This window comes from Cheilinus undulatus, linkage group 8, assembly GCF_018320785.1.
Source record: "Cheilinus undulatus linkage group 8, ASM1832078v1, whole genome shotgun sequence".
NCBI lineage: Eukaryota > Metazoa > Chordata > Actinopteri > Labriformes > Labridae > Cheilinus > Cheilinus undulatus.
This window is the reverse complement of record NC_054872.1, coordinates 34503138-34523544: the sequence shown is the minus strand read 5'-3', so window position 1 is coordinate 34523544 and position 20407 is coordinate 34503138. Positions and strand designations below refer to the sequence as shown.

At 41.9% G+C, this 20407-nt stretch overlaps 1 protein-coding gene across 1 annotated transcript in view; it reads right to left on the bottom strand.

Moving 5' to 3' along the window:
* Window positions 1–1221: 1221 nt before the first annotated feature.
* megf8 (multiple EGF-like-domains 8) overlaps window positions 1222–20407 on the bottom strand; it is a 31933-nt gene continuing 12747 nt past the window's right edge. The window contains exons 16-44 of the mRNA XM_041793664.1: window positions 19791–19988; window positions 19387–19647; window positions 19152–19270; window positions 18912–19043; window positions 18629–18742; window positions 17972–18055; window positions 16192–16431; window positions 14239–14423; window positions 13945–14158; window positions 11307–11547; window positions 11049–11181; window positions 10530–10780; window positions 10084–10194; window positions 9874–9992; window positions 9268–9505; window positions 8419–8590; window positions 8070–8233; window positions 7843–7978; window positions 7519–7750; window positions 7290–7416; window positions 6987–7197; window positions 6622–6836; window positions 6336–6531; window positions 6058–6226; window positions 5773–5965; window positions 5514–5684; window positions 5244–5374; window positions 4410–4542; window positions 1222–4321 (exon numbers count right to left, since the gene is read on the bottom strand). Coding sequence (XP_041649598.1) covers window positions 2822–4321; window positions 4410–4542; window positions 5244–5374; window positions 5514–5684; window positions 5773–5965; window positions 6058–6226; window positions 6336–6531; window positions 6622–6836; window positions 6987–7197; window positions 7290–7416; window positions 7519–7750; window positions 7843–7978; window positions 8070–8233; window positions 8419–8590; window positions 9268–9505; window positions 9874–9992; window positions 10084–10194; window positions 10530–10780; window positions 11049–11181; window positions 11307–11547; window positions 13945–14158; window positions 14239–14423; window positions 16192–16431; window positions 17972–18055; window positions 18629–18742; window positions 18912–19043; window positions 19152–19270; window positions 19387–19647; window positions 19791–19988 — 6390 coding nt within the window. The 3' untranslated portion in view covers window positions 1222–2821. The remainder of the gene's footprint in view (window positions 4322–4409; window positions 4543–5243; window positions 5375–5513; window positions 5685–5772; window positions 5966–6057; window positions 6227–6335; window positions 6532–6621; window positions 6837–6986; window positions 7198–7289; window positions 7417–7518; window positions 7751–7842; window positions 7979–8069; window positions 8234–8418; window positions 8591–9267; window positions 9506–9873; window positions 9993–10083; window positions 10195–10529; window positions 10781–11048; window positions 11182–11306; window positions 11548–13944; window positions 14159–14238; window positions 14424–16191; window positions 16432–17971; window positions 18056–18628; window positions 18743–18911; window positions 19044–19151; window positions 19271–19386; window positions 19648–19790; window positions 19989–20407) is intronic.

Sequence of the window (20407 nt, the reverse complement as noted above, 5' to 3'; positions counted from 1 at the left end):
GATATGAGGAATTCAATCATTTTCAATAATTAACCCCCTGAAACCAGTGTTGTTCTATATAAAAGTATGAGACATAAGTTATTCAAAGTTGAATAACATTTGAATCATGATTTGTAAACTGTCACTTTTTTCCCTCTCTTGAAGCTAGCCATTGTGCCATTCTAATGCCGCTATCCATGCATTCCAGTTTTTTCTTGCAGCCTGAAACTCTGCTGCTAGCAGCTAATGCTAAACACCATTTGTATCCCACAATGCTTTGTGACAGGGTTTTGAAAAACAATGACAGGCTGTTCCGTCATAGCATCATTCTTTGTCAAACTGTGCGCTTCGATCACGACAGGGACAGCCTGAATAGCTCATAATTGAAAGAGAGACAGAGAGCCTGTGATGTCACCCTCTGTGTCACTGACAAGAATTGCTTTGAATAAAGGCACAAATAGATCCAATACAAAGAAGTGCAAGAACTTCTTTTGATGATTATTTCACTTTTTGGTCCCCAAAAGATGGGAGCACAAGTTTGAGCAAAAGAATTTTAGTCATTATTGTCTGTATTTTATTGTTTACTGTGTGTGGCATAAAAAAATGTTTTAATTTCTGTTTTTTTCTTTTGTCTTTATAGTCCCATAACTTTTTCATAATTCAAGTGAGCCCAGGTTGCCCTGACTGTGCACCACAGGGTTGTTGTTTTGCTAGGGAACTGATACAAAGTAATCCCATACTTGTCCGTCAGCTGGGAGTCATACCAATGGTGCTATTAAATTCTAAGATACTGTTCTTTTTAATTCCCTTCAATTTATTTAGATATTAAAATTTTTTACCTTACCTTGTTACACTTTGATCTACCTTGTTTGGTCAAACTGAAAATCCTTTCCCATATTTAACATGCCTCCTTTTGCTAGAATTAAACTGTTTATTCATGTACAGAAAAAATAACTCAAAATACCTTCAATCAAAACAGGTTAACTGGGAAGAACTGGTAAATAATACACAACACCTAAAGGCCTACTGTCATAGTAGTTAGTTTCAAGATTCTATTAAACTATGGGCTATGGGCAACTATCCATCTCAGAGTATTAAATTTTACTACATTACGGCATCACCATGCTCATTTAGGGCCTATATATTTGGGCTGTTTGAGAAAGAAACCTTTACCTTACAGTATCTAGGATTACTAACAGCAAAAACTGTAACATTTCTTATCTGTACAAAACAAACTCACACTCATGTTCCACAGACTTTATTTCAGCTGACTCAGGCCAGAGAATCTTGATGCAATCTTCTGTTCAACACTGTTCCCTTCTTTGAAAACATGGAGAAAAAAACAACAGTTATGTACAAAAATAAAGTATGTTAAAAAAAAACATACACAAAGATACAAGACAGAAAACTGTTTTAATGCTTATTTGTGGATGGCTGCTTTAAGTAGCTACAGTATTTATTTGAGCTTTAGTTTAGCTAAACGTTTCTGTATGCAGTTCATGATAAGGAGCCAGTAGCACCGTTCTGAGTTCAACCAATGACACCCTGTGCCACCTGAGGCCAGACAACTTCCCCTCTAAGTGTTTCACATGAATAATGGGGCTCATTGCCTCCATGCAGTGCAAAAAAGGAAAAAACAAAAATACTAACATCAACACCGACCAGTGAACAAGTTTTTCAGTCTCATCACAAATAAAATGCTGTCAAGTCTTCCAAAATCTCTCACCAGGAGAACTTTTCAAAAGAGTAAAATTTTTCTCTACTACTGTTTTTAACATCCAAATTTTTCTTGATCAAATTGTAGCTATGACTGGATAATACAATCATCTAAGCAGACACATTGCTTGAATAAAAGCAGTCCAGCAAAATAGCCAACAACAACGTACATTTTATGTCAACAAATGCTTTAAATGGCAAACATCTTTTTATGGACTACTACGCAATGTAATATGGTCATGAACTTAAGATTTATCAAGGACATCCTTCATTTTTTCTTTACAGAAACAACTAATGACAGAAAATGTAACATATGCTTTTGTTATTGTGTTCCTCAGGAGCTGCACCACACAAATCCATTAACACAAGTTTTAGTGTAAGCCCAGTGACTCACAGACAAGGCAAGATGTGAAGGCAGATGAGCAGAAAAACAAATAACAATGTAACAGAGCGGGTGAATGGGCCTGTTTAACAAAAACATGTAGCTTAGAAGCCTGCCATATACTGAGTTACAATTATAAATTGTTCATATTGACTATGATATTAAAAAAAAAACATCTCACAAGCAACTTTGACATTTTTTTCCTGCGCTGAGCTGACAATCAAAATCTTGCACATTATGCTGAACCTATTAAAGTCTTTTGTTCTTAACGGCAATTTTTGATTGTCACTTTTTGGGGTATAAAGCACATGTTGGTTCCAAAGAGAGCAGAAGCACTTTTTAATCATCACTTCTGTTTGAGAAAAATTTTAGCAACAGTCCAGCTTCAGTTTGTACGAGACTGACTGTTGAGTGTGCTCATACCTCTTTAGTGATCACAGACAGGTAGCAACATTGCTTTGTTGATACGTATAGCAGTTGTAGTGCATTCTAGAGACAGCTGGCTTGGTCATGTGAAGCACTGAAATACAGTATAGCAATACATAATACAATAAAAGACACTTAATAATTCATTATACAGTGTATGTACAACTCTGTTTAAAATGCTCACGTTAACAGACTCTGTCATAACTCTTTCTTCTTGACTTTGCCATTAAATTATTACATATCAAACACTTTACAGGTTTATCCCATCCTTTTCTCTCTTTTATTCCTACTTTGTTTTTAATTCAAATCTTTGCTTTCCTACATAGCCATAGTGGTCAGGTGTTGGTTCCCTAGCAGCCCCTTGCGCCCTGCACCTGCCCCTGGGTGCCCGCCTCCATTGCCATGACCACAGTACTCTTGCAGGTTCTGGCGCAGAGTTACCAAAGCGGAGCCCAAACAGGCACGATTTGGAGCCAAGACACCCCCAGGTAACTGGAAGAGGACGGTCGCAACCCCAGCCATGCCGTCGTCTGTGGGCTCAAGAGTGATAGGCCCGACTTTAAAGGAGGAGTAGGAGAAGCCCATGAGCTGCGAGAGGAAAGGGTCGGACCGGCAAAAGTGCTGATAGCCACTGTAAGTGGATGGGTGATGATGGTGTGAAGCTTGGGTGCCAGCTGTGGTGCTGGCATAGTGGTGGGTGTTCAGGTAGTGCAGCGGCAGGTGTTGGCCGCCGTTGCCCCCTCCACCCAAGGCGAGGTGATGGTGGTGGTGGGCTGTGGGTCCTGAGCCAGGGTCATGTTTATATGAGACAGCTCCTGCCCTGCCCCTCTGGCCCACCACTACTCCCCCTAACTTGCTCGTGCGGGCATGGGCAAGTGATACAGTGCTGCCCCCCACCCCTCCCCCAGCTGAGGGCAAGTAGATGAGCTGAGGCTCCTCTGGCTCTAGATAAATGGTGAGTTTCGCGAAGGGCCTTGACGCCATCTTTGTCATCTCCTGGATGTGGCGACGCTGCTCTCGACGGAAGTCCAGGAACTGTTTGACCTTCCACAGGAGGACGCAGACGGACAGGAAAAGGAAAAAGCAGGAAAAGAAAACTGAGAAGAAGACAAACAGGTCGATGTGGGCTTGGTCTTGACGCAGAAACAGCAGGCCCTGGGACTCTCCTTGTCGCTCAACTGTTCCCACACCTCTCAGAGCAATATAAAAGCGGCTGGACTTCAGGGAGTGCACCTCATGGGGGAAGGTGATAACCACACGATCTCTTACGGCACGGACGATGAGCACTGTCTGTGGTTTCCACACAGTGATGTAGGTGATAAGCCCCTCTGCCCGCTCCTCTCTTATCTCTCTCTCCGCCCCTGGAGCCTTGGCTTGCAGCTGCAGTGGATTGTGGGAGAGCACAGGACCCCCGAGACTAGACGAAGAATTGGCAAACACCTTTATAGGTGATGGAGCTGAATCCTTTTCTGTGCCGGTGGTTGTTCCTCGAGTCACCGATTCCTCCTCGATCTTGATGGTGTGAATCCCTGTGAAGCGGTCTACATCCACGATGAAAGTGTCATGTGAGTTGGACACATACACCTCCACCTCACCAAAGGTTACATCAATTGTGACCCGTATGTCCACATTGGTGAACTTCGGCTGGGCTGCAAAAAACACAGTGCGCCCCTTGGGAAGGTTACGAATGGTGGGATCATGGAAGCAGTTGGTCTGGGACGTGGGATCAAAGCAGCACTCGGTGTCCACATTGAACTGACGGTAGCACTGACGCCCATTCACAGGTGTGCCATTGAAGGAGTCTTTGCACTTTGCACACTAAAGAGAAGAACACAACAATAAGAATCTGAAAAAACAAATACCTTAAAATCCTCCATGTTTACAGCATTCTCTAGCTCTTTCATACTTGTTGCCTGTAGCAGTCTTTCCTGTCACTCTGGGGGCTGCTAAGACACGAGGAGGTCTCAGTGTTGTTTTGACAAGGGCAACCTGTACCATCATGCTCGTTACATGTGTCTGCATGACCGTTGCACTGGCACCTGTATAAAAAAGGAGAAAATAAAAACAAGGGAAAAGCTTTCTTTTATACAGCATTACGAGCACCAATCTGTATCATTATAGATTTAAAGTTAGTGTTGTCATTAAATCAAAATAACCACCGTTTAAAAAAACACAATGTGAGCATTGTGTGCAGAATATATCATTTTAGCTCCAGTCCAATATATGTGATCGGATGACCCCTGCTGATATAATATAGATAATATTGTGCACCCCCACCTATAGTTCATCAACAGTTTTTAAAATCCTTAATCGAATGAAAACAATAATCTAAATCAATATCCTCCTCTTCAAATTTGTCCCTCATCCATCAGACTTTGGCTAGCAGGTTGACAGTCACATCAATCTGGGTTGTTGTGATCTCGTTGCTCTTGTTGTCTAAAATATCGCTCTAGTCCACCTCCCTTTGCTCATGTCATCAGCCATTGTCAAAGTAACTCAAAGCTCAGTTTTAAAAACTTTTTCATACGGCTTTTCTGAGTATTTAAGCAAATTTTGTAGCTACTTGTCAGTCATGTCTCAAAAACAATCACATAATTCAAAATGTACTAAAATCATACCAGGTCTTTAAGGGTGAAGCACACCAGTGACTCATCTGGTTTTACAGGTATATGCATATGAACTAAATAGGCTAACAGATGTGATGTTGTAGCATCAAAGGTATACAGCAAACATTACTTACTTCTCACATTTCCCCTGCAGCAGAAAGTAACCACTGAGGCAGCTCTCACATTTGTCCCCCACGCTGTTGTTCTGGCAGTTCACACAAACAGCGTTCTCTTCTGTGGGACCCTCAGACACCCAGTTCTGAATCTGATGACGAAAAAAAAAAGAGATTTAGCCTTGAAACTTCACAAAAAAGCTGAACAGAAACAGTGCCAAAAATACAGGAGTAAGCACATGACTTGTGTATTTATTTCACAAAGTCAGAGGGAGGCCAGCAGACGCTTACACTGTTGGGGTCCAGAGGGAAGAGCCGTGGGTTCTCAAGGGCCTTCTTATGTTCATCTCGGGATAAACACATTCCACTGTTCCCCCTGCAAAACTCTCGACACGGACGACAAGTGCCACCCCCCTTTGCAGAGCCCACAAACAGCGGCTTACACTTCTCACAGTGTTTACCCTGGAGAGAAGGAAAGGACAATCATCACCAGTGGAAAATAACAACCTGTATTTATAATATGTGTATATGTTTGACGTGAAACTCTTACAATGGTGTTATTGTGGCACTCAAGGCAAACATCTGGTTTGTTAACACCAGCGCAGTTGCTGTGTTTGTTGCAGCTGCACTGAGAGGAGCAGTTATCACCCACAAATCCAAAGTGACACTGACATACTCCTGGGGATACGCACGTCCCATTCACACAGCCCTGTGCACACACCGGCTCACACTGACCAGAAATGCTGTACAGGAAGAGAACATGAAAAATATAACGTTATCCAGTGTACAAACAATGACAAGCATGCAACGCACTGTATGCTCTTCCTGATTGTACCTGCTGAGGATGTAGCCATGTTTGCAAGTGCAGTGGTATCCCTGAGGCAGGTCATGGCAGTCCTGGGTGCTGTTGCAGTGGTGATGACTGTTGGCGCACTCATCCTCTTCTGGACAGTGAAGGAAGGACCAGCTGCTGTTTCTCAGGGGGCAAACACCCTCACTCACACCTTTGAGACAAGAAGGAAGATGGTGGGTGAATCAGAAGGTGGACATAAAAAATAGATACTTTTGGGGAAAACACAGAAGCAGAACTTCTAAGTTTCATATATTTCTCACCATCAAGTCCTCCCTGCAGACAGCGTCCAGCTCCATTTCCCCCTCGAGTAGCACACCAGCCACACTGAGGCCTTGCAATGCACTGGGAGCACTGGCTAAGCTGGGAGCATTGGGGTGAGCAAGAATCCCCCCCAGAGAGCAGGCGACCACACTGACCCGCCTCACATCGCAGGGGCATGAAAGAGGGGCTCATACACTGGAGAATGAGTAGAGAGGTCAGCTGTGTATGAGCACTTTGATAAAAATATCAGAAATAATCTGTAAAGCTACAACTAGGTGGTGTTACCTGTTGCAGAGCCATGCTCCACACACAATGCTGCCAGCCTCCATCAGAGCCTCGAGAGCCCAAACAGAGGCTGCAGTTCAGGAGGGTGTGGCAGGGTGGAGGGCATGGCATTGGGGGAGAGGACTCCACCTGCATGGGGGAGACATTGAGCAGGGCGTAGCTGAAACAGGTCCAGTCATAAGTGGGGTTTACACTCAGGATGCGCCTTGTTTCACCTGGAGAAAGTCAACATTTGAAAACAGAAGAACAAAAAGGTGAGCGTTTTCAAACAGAGACAATTATGTTAAAATCTATTTTCACATATAAATGGAAACATGAGAAAACAAGCAGGATTTAAGAAAACTCAAAATCTCTACCATCCATACCTGTGCGTTTGAACTGTCGAGTCCACATGCATTTTCCAGAAGCAGTACACTTAGGGCAGTCAGAGGCCTCGCAGCTGGTCTCAGTGCAGTTGCTGGACAGGAAGATCTCTCTTTGGTTGATCCGACAGTCGTGCTCAGACGTGCAGCTAACAGAGCTGCTGATGCACGCACCTTCAGGACAATTTGTGCACCACTTGCATTGCAGAGCAGGCTGGGGAATACATGGAAGAATGTTTTTAGTAAAAGACAGCAGATTTGATTTACCAAAGTCTTTTTGCTCTGAGCAGGTGTGCTGGAATTTACCTGTGATGGACTGGAGAATGTTTTAGGGTGTCTGGCAAGGCATTCACTGCAGGTCTTCAGCCTGCGGCACTGATCTGGCTGACGAGGAGTTGGGGAGCAGGGTGACTGGCCTGTGAAGCAGCCCATTCTAAAACAGAGGACGGAGTACATTTTATCTAACAGCAACACAAAACCTTAAACTCAGTAATGAATGCTGTTTACTCAGGGTTCTTTTTGACTAATGGTTTACCTTTCAGCAGTATCAGAAGAAGCACAGGTTCCCCTGCACCAGAGGCAGCTGCCTGTGGTGGTGTTGCAGGCCTCTGGTGTTAGCATGAGAGCACAGGGATCAGAGGGTACAGACAGTGTAAGCAGTCTGCCCAGTGTGACACCATTGAAACCTCCTGACAGGAAGAGACGACCACCCCAGCTTGTCATGGCAAGAGACACCGAACGATTTACTGGATCTCCGATGGCTGAGACTGAGGGAAGGAGAGGAGGAGTGGTTTTCTTATGATATGGCAATTTATAGTGTGACTACATTTTTATATAAAAAACACATGAAAATAGTTACCTGGTTGTATCCAGGTGTTACAGTTGATTTGATACAGAGATACCGAGTTGCTGTAGTCTTCTGCTTCCGTCCTCCCCCCGACAATGACCATGGTGTCTTTAATAAGGGCTGCGGCATGGAAGAAACGGGACAGGGGCTGCATAGCAAAGAGACAGTGGATAAAAAGAACAGGAATTATCTTTATATCATAATTTGATGGCTGAGTCTGGACTTGAAGGATATCTTACCTTGTTTCCCTGTGAGGGGACCAGCAGAGACCAGGTTAGATTGGGGTAGTACAGACTGTAGAGTTCTCCTGAGGGCTCTACAGTCTCTACATGAAAGCGATAACCTCCAAAGACATAGATGGCATCAGTTTGCTCATGATATACTGCAGAGTGACCATATAAACCTGAAGATGACAACAGAGAAACATAGGATAACATAAGAAGACAAAAGACTTGCTGCAACCATTCCTTTCAACCAAATTTGTAATTAACAAATGAGTTATTTTTATCATTAATTTAGAACATCTGTCCTAATGCTACATAAGAAAAACTATGCCATTAAAGATTAATAAACAAGCAGACAAAAAACCTGTAGGTGGTGTGCCAGTGTGGGGGGCAATGGTCCAGTTTCCAGAGAGAGGGCTGAACTCCAACAGGTGATGGTTGAAACCGTTCTCTGGAGAGTAACCTCCAATCAGCAGCACAGAGGCGTCTCTACGTACAGTCAAAGTGTGGCCTGCCACCGGTGGAAGCAGTGTGCTCTGTCAGAGACGAAGGAAAATGCTTTTAGTTTAGGCAGAGAAAAATACTCTTTTGGTATCTTCCTATCCCAACTGTGACAAAGAAGCTCAGTTACTCAGTGCAGTCAGCACAACCTTTTTGTACCCTGTATTCTGTGCTACTCAAGGCAAGGAGGAACTCGTCTCTTTTTTTGTACTGCACAATATGTTATATTAGGTGCACTTTTAAAATCTATTTTTCCATCTATAAAGTTGGAAAATTGCTTCTAGACCAGGTTGAGTTGTATACCAGTATAAAGTGCTGAGACGTCACTACTGCAGGTGTGTGCAGCTACCACTATCAGACGCTGCACAAGAACTAATGAGAATGAAAATTCCTGCCAACCATTGTGTTGGGCAAGCAGCTGCTTCTGTCACACATGAGGAAAATGAAAACAATTTTCCCCTCTGGTAGAATTAAAAAAGACTGTATACCTGGGGGTCTTATATTACACCTTGTATATTTTGTATAGAGAAATGTTCCTATTTTCTCTCCCATTTTAATACAAACTTATTTACATTAATTGACATTACATTTATTTACTAGCAGGTGGACAGAAATAAATACACTGACTACATTTTTATCACTTTGTTTTTTCTCTGTTTTGGGAAGGCTTAAAACAGAATCATGTGACTGGTACCACTAACGTGATTTTTACCTTGTGCTCTCTCCAGACCAAACTGCTGAGATTGAGACTCCAGGTATCCATGGCAATGCCAGTTTGAGTTACACCACCCACCACTAACATGAAGTTGTGACTGGCTGTGAGGCTTCCTGAGCCAGACTCATGACTGGTGAACAGTGCTGAGGCATGGTGATAGCGAGGGCCCGGGGTGGAGCCTTCTTCAACAGAACTCGTCAACATCTGTGTCCAACGGTGCTCTGAAACTGAATATCTAAAACAGACAAGGACAAATGCATCATTTGGCATACATACAGTGCCTATAAAAAGTATTAACCCCCTTAGATGTTTTACCCTTTATTTGATTTTATAAATCAATCATGGTCAATATAAGTTAGATTTTTCCTTATTTTACATTACATACTTTGATTTAAATGACATTACCTTGTAGAAATCTGTTTTCACTCAGACCATAAGAAGATTTTTGTAAACTGTTTTGTCAAAAAGTCAAATTATATTGACCATGATTGATGTAAAAAATCAATAAAAAGGCTAAAACATCCAAGGGGGTGAATACCTTTTTAAGGGACTGCAGATAGTACATAGATTTTAATTCTGTTTAAAATGTTAACATTCCCCTACCTGTAGACATTTCCCAGAATACCCTCTGCTAGAGAGAGCCCCCCATACATCCAAAGGTAGCCCTGTGGTCCAGACACCAGCGTGTGGCCCATCCTGTGGAGGAATCTATGTGCCTGGTTCTGTGGAGCAGTGATGCACATCAAAATGTGACTGTGTGTAGACCTTTTAAAATATGAATACTTTTTTCTACTGTTTATTTTCTGCTCTTACCACAGTTAACTGTGTGTCCAGTAGTGTTTCCCAGATTAGGCTGTTTGAGTCACGAGGAACAGAGCAGTCTGAGCCAGCCCAGTTGTCTGTGCACATACACACTCCCAAAGACTGACACACAAAAAAATAAAAAATGGGTTAAAAAAACTGACATAATGTGCTCTACCTACTCTAATATAATTAAAATGTCTGTCTTTATGATTTTTTTAAATGGCCTGGTCTAATGGCTTTTTCTACAAGTTATTTTCCTAAAATTGTTTTGTGAAAAACATAAACTAGAAAGAATTTTATGGTGTGGAGTAAATACTATACACAGCTACAAATAGAAGAATCAACCATTTTATATTATTGTTACACTTGGGTACATTACAGAAACTAACTGTTGTTCAAGAGAGGTGACTTAAACGACAAAAAATATTCTAAATATGAATTGTGACAACTCTTACTATATTACAAGTCCCTCTTCCTTCAGCTATCCCACAATCCTGAGGGCACATGGGGCGGTCACAGTGGGGTCCAGCATATCCCTGAGGACACTGACAGAGTCCCCCTTGGCACTGGCCTCCACCTGGACACACAGGTGACCCATCTTCACCCTCATCTAAGCTGTGGTGACAGCGCCGCACCCAGAAAGATGCATTGAAGCCCTGAGGTTTGTTTGAGGTGACATTGGCTTCAAAATAGACCGAGATCACTCCTGGTGGTAATAAAAAAATAAAAAATAGTTCAAGTGACTCTGTGATTTTTATCTTTGTGTTTCAAAGTTAGCTCATTTTAAAATTCTTATGACCAGATTAAAGAGAGAGTTGATAAAACATCTTACAAGAGTTGACAGAAAAAATAACTTCCTAAGGTTGAATAATCTGCTGGGTAGTAAGTCTAGTGCAAAAAGAACGATAAAATACTCGTGCAAAAAGTGTCTGTAAAAATATTAATTGTTTCATAATTTATTAATAAATAATTACCTGAGGTGGCCTCTACAGTAATAGGCTGAGTCCTTGTGGTTCCACAAAATGCCCCAATCAGATTGTGATCTGAATGTACAACGCCATTGTCCAGGAAACGAGGAAGGCCATCAAATACATAAACATAGGAGCTCTTCAAAACATAAATAATGGAGACAGACAGAGAGAGAAACATAAAGCTATTTCATGCCAGATTCACTGCTATAACAATAACTGAGTGTGGAGTTGTGTGCATAAACAGGCCACCTTTGTACTTACTTTACAATGCGTGTGGGAGTCTGGGTGTAGCGTGAGGGCTATAGGGGGACACAGCTGTCTAGGCAGACAAGGGGCCAGGTTTTCAGTCACAGAGAGGACCCACAGGCAATGTGAAAGTCCTCCCTTCCCTTCCGTGCCACTTCGCCACCCCAGAGAAGATGAGAGAGGAATGGCGGAGGTGGAAGTGGAGGAGAGCAGCACTGAGCGACCCTGACACTGCCGGTAACATGTGCCATTGTTCCTTTTGGACAAAGATAAACATCATAAGGAAAAACAATATTTAAAAACCTCTTATTTTTATCAAAATTGCATTTCAATTATCACTTCTAAGAAACCTGACATGCCACATAGACCATTTCATTTTAATGAAGAAATGTAGCCCAGTTCTGATGAAACTGCTGCTTTACTGTGGCTACATCCAAGCTAACTGCTAGACTGTTTGCAGCCATACGAGCTTACAGTTAAAGCTGCCACTCCATCTGCTTAATAAGGTTAACTTCTGAGACCTAGAGTAGGCATCATTTCATTGGCTGATGGTCATATATGATTAAAGACATAAATTTGAAGTTTTGTACCTAAAAAAAGATATATCTGGTCTGAATCAAACAACCAGTCAGGACAGGCTTGTACATACTGAGCATTTCATGACTCTTTACAAACTTGCACCCAGCTACTGTGTGACTTATATCAACAGCTAGCTTTCCTTTCCTTGCCTTGGTGGTTCTCAAAGCACAAAGGCTGTGTGGTGCACACAGATACTACTTTTTAACTGTTTTTCTGATGCATATTGAGCTGTTAACAGCATTTCTTTCCTCTAAAGCAAGTAGAAAGTTTGCAATAGTTGTGTTTAGTGTGCATACACATGTGGACAAAATTGTTGGTACCCCTCTGTTAATGAAAGAAAAACCCACAAAGGTCACAGAAATAACTTGAATCTGACAAAAGTAATAATAAATAAAAATTTTATGAAAATTAAGCAATGAAAATAAGACATTGCTTTTGAATTGTGGTTCAACAGAATTATTAAAAAAAAAAAACTCATGAAACAGGCCTGGACAAAAATGATGGTACCCTTAACTTAATATTTTGTTGCACAACCTTTTGAGGCAATCACTACAATCAAACAATTTCTGTAACTTTCAGTGAGACTTCTGCACCTCTCAGCAGGTGTTTTGGCCCACTCCTCATGAGCAAACGGCTCCAGTTGTCTCAGTTTTGAAGGGTGCCTTCTCCAGACACAATGTTTCAGCTCCTTCCACAGATGTTCAACAGGATTTAGATCAGGGCTCATAGAAGGCCACTTCAGAATAGTCCAATGTTTCCCTCTTAGCCATTCTTGGGTGTTTTTAGCTGTGTTTTGGGTCATTATCCTGTTGCAAGACCCATGGCCTGCGACTGAGACCAAGCTTCCTGACACTGGGCTGCACATTTTTCTCTAGAATACCTTGATAGTCTTGAGATTTCATTGTACCCTGCACAGACTCTAGACACCCTGTGCCAGATGCAGCAAAGCAGCCCCAGAACATAACAGAGCCTCCTCCATGTTTCACAGCAGGGACAGTGTTCTTTTCTTGGTATGCTTCATTTTTGTGCCTGTGAACATAGAGCTGATGTGCCTTGCCAAAAAGTTCCAGTTTTGTCTTGTCTGTCCATAGGACATTCTCCCAGAAGCTTTGTGGCTTGTCAACATGCAGTTTGGCAAATTCCAGTCTCGCTTTTTTATGATTTGTTTTCAACAGTGGTGTCCTCCTTGGTCGTCCCCATGAAGTCCACTTTGGCTCAAACAACGACGGATGGTGCGATCTGACACTGATGTACCTTGACCTTGGAGTTCACCTTTAATGTCTTTGGAGGTTGTTCTGGGCTCTTTTGTTACCATTCGTATTATCCGTCGCTTCGATTTGTCATCAATTTTCCTCCTGCGGCCACGTCCAGGGAGGTTGGCTACAGTCCCATGGATATTACATTTCTGAATAATATGTGCAACTGTAGTCACAGGAACATCAAGCGGCTTGGAGATGGTCTTATAGCCTTTACCTTTAACATGCTTGTCTACAATTTTCTTTCTAATCTCCTGAGACAACTCTCTCCTTCGCTTCCTCTGGTCCATGTTTAGTGTGGTACACACCATGTCACCAAACAGCACAGTGACTACTTGTCACCCTTTAAATAGGTCAACTGACTGATTACAAGTTTGTAGATTAGAGGACACACCTTGGTTGTACATGTCCCTATGGTCACATTATTTTCAGTCTTTTCTAGGGGTACCATCATTTTTGTACAGGCCTGTTTCATGAGTTTGTTTTTTTAAATAATTCTGTTGAACCACAATTCAAAAGCAATGTCGGATTTTCATTGGTTAATTTTCATTGAATCTTTATTTATTATCACTTTTGTCAGATTCAAGGTATTTCTGTGACCATTGTGGGTTTTTGTTTCATTAACAGAGGGGTACCAACAATTTTGTCCACGTGTGTATTTGTTGCATCACTTGGTGGAAAGAGCCCAACATATCAAGAGGTAGCAAAGGGAGAGTTGAAAGGCTTTTTCAACTGAAATGCTCATGTGGTTTACTGGCACGTTAAACCTGAAATGTATTCAAACAATAAAAGAGGGCATACTGTTTACATCTCCTTACCTGGGGTCTCCATAGTAACCAGGCAGGCAGGACTCGCAGTGTGGTCCATGAGTGTTGTGTGTGCAGTAACACTGGCCAGTCTGGTTGTGACAGTATCCTCGTAAAGGGTCACCATGACCGTTACACTCGCACTGCACACAGCCACCACCACCAGACAGGGCTGAGCCAAAGCTACCGGGCCGGCAGTGCTCACAGTGGGGGCCTGTTGTCCAATCTGAATTACAGAGGATTGATGTCAGCAGAGCAGAAAACTTTGATTGGTATGAGTTAGACAGAAAAGGAAAAAGAACTTACCTTGGCATTCATCACATATTCCTGGTGCTGTAATGCAGGTGGAATGGAAGTTGCAGCCACAGTCCACATCACACTCAACACCACTAAGAACCAGAGTAGCAGGGTCAGACGTCCAGCCAAGGGAGCATTCACACTCAAACCGTGGGCTGCCACTGCACTGGCCCTCACGACACTCATTGTAGCACCTGTATGAGGGGGGAATATAACAGTCTTTATTTTGACAGTTATTTTAAATTAAGTCTTAGTCTTTCGATTAAAATGCCTTCCAGTTACATGTAAGTCATTTTTATTCTTTATATTTGTAATTAACAAAAAGTCAAATATTTTAGTCCTATTTTAGTCAATAAAAAGTACTTAGATTCTAGTCTACCAAAAGTAAAGACTTTTATTTTCTTTGAACGAATTTAATCAGCCAAACTGTAAAATTAATATGATTTTAAACACTCATGTTAATGTGCTATCAATACGTTTTTTGATTTAAAATACTTTGATAAAAACCTAACAAACCTTATTGGCACAGTGGAGAAATGTCATGGACTTTTAGCGTTCCACAGTCCAGCACAAACATTTAAAGGTGCTTTCACACTAAGGGCCCGGTCCTGAATCCAAGTGCACTTGAGCCCAAAGTCCGGTTCGTTTTGGTAGTGTGAATGCAAATGAACTGTGGCCAGGCACCGGGCCCACTTGGGGAGGTGGTCTCTGGCGCGATTCAAGTGGACTCTGGCACAGTTCGGATGAGATGTAAATGCAACCCATTCGGATACGAAACAGAGCGTCATATCAGCTTTATGACGTCATTGTAAAAACTAAACTTCTTTCAACAGTGTGGCAATTTATTCAGATTTTTTCTCCATAAAAAGCGGAAATCATCAGAATTCAGTCAATAAACGGTCTGTTGTGACTCACCTTACGGAGTCAGTTGGAGTCAGTGAGAGGAGGTGCAAAGGCAATAAAAGTCCCCTGTCACCTCAATAACCGCTGTATCTGTGCAGCGTGAGCCCATTTAATCCTCTGAGCTGCACGTAAATGTGCAGATATGAAGAGCGAAGTTGCTGGCATCTATAAAAGTGATTTTAATCATCCATGGCTGCAGGATGGACTTTTTGTCGGGTCAAAACAAAAGCAGTTGTTGCTCAGATCATGACCCCAGTGGTTGCCATGGTAGCTTCTTCTTCTTTCTCCTCCTTTGCGGGGTTGTAAACCAGCTACGTGCATACTGCTACCTGCTGTTTCAGACAGAGTAAATACGCAAGTGCGCCCGGGCAAGGTTAAATATTGCTAGTGTGAAATCAAGCCAGAGAGGGAGAGGGAGGGGGAGGGGGAGGAATCGCGCCGTGGCGTGGTTCGAAACAACTGGGCCCAATGCGAAAGCACCCTAAGTCTTGTTTTAATGTCCTTGATGAAACCTAATCTTACTTTCGTCAGAGTTTTTTTTTATCACTAAAGATCTATTTTGGGCTGGTCTTAGACTAGCCTTTCTCAAGGAAAAGGTTATCGACTAACATCTTTAGTCTTGGTTCTGGTCAGTGAAATTAACACGGATAACAAACTGTAGAATCATGGGCATATTCTCAGTGGCATACAAACTTATCAGTACTGCTTAGTGTTTATATTTAATCAAAATGTGTGCTTCGTACAAACATTTTACCCTATATTTTTAAAGAAATGAGCTAGAAAGAAAAAAATACAATATGTGAACCTGATAATTTTAAACATATCTGCTGTGAAAATTGGCATTTTTAAACAGGATAGGTATTCTTTAGTTCTGGTGGACACTTGAGGAACTGCATTTTCTTTGCACGTCTGTACTGTTGAGTGCACCTGCAACAATGGAGGTTACTGCTTGGGGAAAATGAAGTGAGGCATAGTCAAGCAAAACATTTAAGGTGAATACGAGCATCACATTAAAACTCGCCAAAGAAAGACTTTCAGGACAACTGAACAGACTCTTACGTTTGGTTACAGTGCAGTGTGCCGTCTCCTGTGTAACCTCTCTCACAGTGGCATTCATACGAGGTGGGAGTGTTGATACAGGTGGCGTAGGGGTGACAGTTATGCAGGCCCAGCCTGCATTCCTCTACGTCAGGGCAGGTGGGGTAGGACCAGATGGCATCTTGCTCTTCGCCCTCCAAGTGCTCCAGCTCCATCTCCATGTCTAAGGGGCGGGGTGGGGCTGAGGTTTGAGGCTCAGGGCTGGAGGAGTAGAACAACAAGATGAGAAAGTGGAGAAGAATAACAAATTTACTTTATCACCATGTGAAATCTCTGTATGAAGCGATGATTAAGCTAGTGGCTGTTCTACTAAACCTGTAGAGTTGTATCATTAAGAAGTAAAAAGCATTTGAATTGTGTACTTTTAAAAGAGTTACTCCAAACATTTTAATTTGTCACACAAAACATTAGCTGAAAAATACAGATTTATTTTTGAGTCTGGCAAATTAACATAACAATTAGTATGGAGGAAAGTACCTCAACACAAATATAAGGCCTGCTTTAAAAGATGAAGACAATTGTTCCTCTTACCCTTTTTAACACTGCACCATCCCAAATACTTTTTCAAACTGTACAGAACACCCCACTCATATATTTACAGTAGAGCCCGACCAATATGGGGTTTTTGGGGCCGATGCTGATACTGCTATTGGGGGCTAAAAAATGCCGATATCTGATATATCAGCCGATATCTGATATATTGGCCAATAACCGATATATCGGCCGATATATGAAATAAGAACATTGATATACACAGAATGTTTACTAATTTAAAAGTTGCATTTATCTTCGTTTATTTCAAAAAGATGCAACTTGGACAACGTTAAAATGCTGTATAATAGTCTTTTATTAGATAATGGTGGGCATGAGAATTAACAGTTGCATTTATCTTTATTTCACAAAGATGCAACTTAAAATGACTGAAAACACTGTAGTGCGTATGCCAAGCCTGTACGTTACACTGTATTGCTGCCACGGAAATGCACTAAAAGAGAAGAAGAAGCTCACAGAAAACTGACACAAACTTTCTTTTAGTTGCACTTCTGGTTGTTCTCCGCATTGGATTTAAGAGCTTATGGTGTATGCATTTCGCGGTGGTGGTAAAGGAGCATCAGATTTTGCTGAAAAGCCATAACAAGCTCAGTAGCTTCTGCAGCACGAACACAACCCTGTAGTCTACCATGTTTGTTTTGGTCAGACCCGAACAGGTGTCTTCAGAGAGCTGCATTGCATGTGACGTTCGTTTCAAGAAAGATGCAGATAGCCGTCCACACAGAAAGAAACAGTAGTCGTTTATGGATGTATGCACTCTTGGACCCATTTTCAAAAAGTATCGTTTACAGTCACCCAAAACGCTGTTTCTGTGTGGATGAAATGCTGATACAACAAAAAACTTTTGCGTATATTCCTGAATTTGTCTCCGTGGGGATGGGGCCTGAGTGGGGGAGAGACAGCTGCTTGTGTGTGAGAGGGAGGGGCCAGGCACTCGAGCCGAGTTCAGCAGGGACACGCAGGAGCAGAGCACAGGAGCAGCGCGACAAAATCCCCGCGCAGCAAAAAGTTAATATATCGGCTACATATTGGCCAAAGTTGATTAATCTGTGATACACTATAATCAGCCCGCCGATCAATCGATCTGGCTCTAATTTACAGTATATTATTACCTCTATAAGGAAACATTTTATATTGAGATGAAAATATATGGTATCATGCCACGTAAGTGTAGTAAGGGATCTCTTACTTTGCAGCCCGAGCTTCAGCAACTGCAACACTACAGTTATAAACCAAGGGGTCATCCATTCCTGCCCAGTCTCCTCTCAAACATCTAGAAAGACAGGTGGGAAAAGGTTTTCAAAAAAAATCACCAAAATATAATGACTTTATCAGTTCTTCAGTATAGGAGGAATTTGTTCTTAATCATTTATAGTGCATTTAGAAAGTATTGAGACTCCCATCACTGTTTTGTTTTACTTATCAATCAACTAATCAAAGTTTATTTGTATAGCACTTTTCATACAAGAGAATGTAGCACAAATAATATAAACACAAATTATATAAAGATAAATTAAAGGAGATAAAAGGAAATATGACCCTATGAAGTTCTAGAAGGACAATCATCACTGCAGCCCTCCACTCATCTGCAATGACCATTCAGAATGACCATCGGGTTCTTGGTCACATCTACTAAGGCCATTCTCTCCATTCTGTCATGATGCAGTACTGATTGTAGATTAATGATACTATAAATGCATTTAAACAACTGTAGCATCAGGCTGCAACAAAAGAAAAATTGCAAAGTTAAGGGGGCCTGAATACTTTTTGGATGAACTGTAAATCATAACTGGTTTGCTCTTTTGTGTTCTTTTTTTAAGTGTAGAAATTAAAGTGTGATACTTACTTTCCAATTGTGGGATTGTTATAGTCACCACACCAGCCACACTGAAAGGTCCGCAGGCAGTCTGTGCATGTGTTAAGAGCTGAACATTGCTTACACTGGGGAACCGAATGAACGCTGACGAGCAGAAAAAGTTAAAGTTAATTTTAATTCACTCGTTTTTTTTAGTATTATGATTCTAATAGCACGTGGTCAAGAAAAAAAAGAAACTGTATGTCAAATTGTGACAACTACTACAGTAGTGCAGCAAATAAAATTAAAAAGGCTTCAATTCTCCTTATGTTACCTGTCATACCAGTCCCTGCACTCTCCATAGGGATATTTTGTGAGGTAGGCAGCGAAGTAGAAGCAGGCCTGGGCAGACTCACACCATGCGCACTGGCTGGAGTTAGAGAGGCACTCACCACATGTCTTTCTCCTTTGCATGACAAAGAAAAGACAAGAGAAAGGAGGGTTAAGTTGTGAGCTGTGGGTTCTTGTAAAAGTATCCAACATTTTTAGTTTGAAAATACAGTTTTCATCTCACTGGTTGCAGACTTTAGGGCATCCTCTTGAGTCACGTATGGACCCATCAAGTCTTCCACGTCGACTGCACTGGTAGTCTCCCTTCTTGCTTGAGTTTATCTGCCACTCACAATAGGGATCCTGTGGGCCAGTTAGCATTGCATTAGTCAGAAATACCAGCTATCTCAAAGTAAAACCGTTTTACTTGTTATATGTGTATTTGATTGTGCTTTTTTTTGGTGTTCTCTGTGATGTACCTGAGTACAAGCAGAGCAGTCTCTGTACTCTTCACACAAGGTGCAATGCTGTGGAGCCAACAGCAGATGGCGCTGACCCTCTCCTTTGCCTTCCCCCTTCTCTCCCTCAGGGCAGGGCTCGAGGTCTGGGCTGTCCCGTAGAAGGCACCGGGACAAAGACGGGCACCAGCCACAAGACTGATCAGACAGACAGGCCAGACATGACATATACCCCAAGCAGGAACCTGAACGGTATGGCTCCAAAAACAAGAAGGAGATCTCCTTGAAAGGGAAAAAAAGAGGGTGTCAGGTCAGGTGGTTTACTGTGTTGAAAGAGACTCATGGCGTTGAAAAATGACAGAAATGCAAAAGCTAAACCTCTTTGCTTTGTAGAGAAGGATGAGTTTAAATATGTTGGTACTCACACTTCCTCCAGGCAGCGTTCTGTTCCAGATCAGAGCCATCTCACTGGTCTGTCCAGAGCCAGAGTTGTTAAGGTAGCCCTCAGCCTGAACAAGGTAATGGTTTCCTCTGGTCAGGTTAGAGAACAGTCTGCTCCCATCCGACCGAGCAAGCAGCTTCAGCTCCTTCTCCTGCTGGGCTGCCCAACGACCCACCACCTCCTGCTCCAAGTACATTAGAGATGCACAGAGAGGCAGAGAGGAAAAGTTGAGCAAAAATAACAACAAACAAGTTCTACATACTTTAAAATTTCTCATTTATTTCATTAAATTTACATGGTGTAATGTTTTTGTATACAATCATGTTTCCAGACAAAATTTTTTATAAAATTCCATCATAGGAAAATTATTCTCTATGAAAATCCAGGACATCGTATATTGTAATAGTTCATTTTTTTTCTTCATCAACACTCTCTAAAAGACTCATGCAGTTGAATGCAGTAGATGTAAATCATAGCAAACAAAGATCAAATTCAAGCTAAAGAGGGCAAGAGTTATCTAGATGTGATGTTTCTTGTGAGTATTACTTTCCTGTAGGACAATTAATTCTTTCAAACTGTTAAAATTTGAGATAAGCAGCA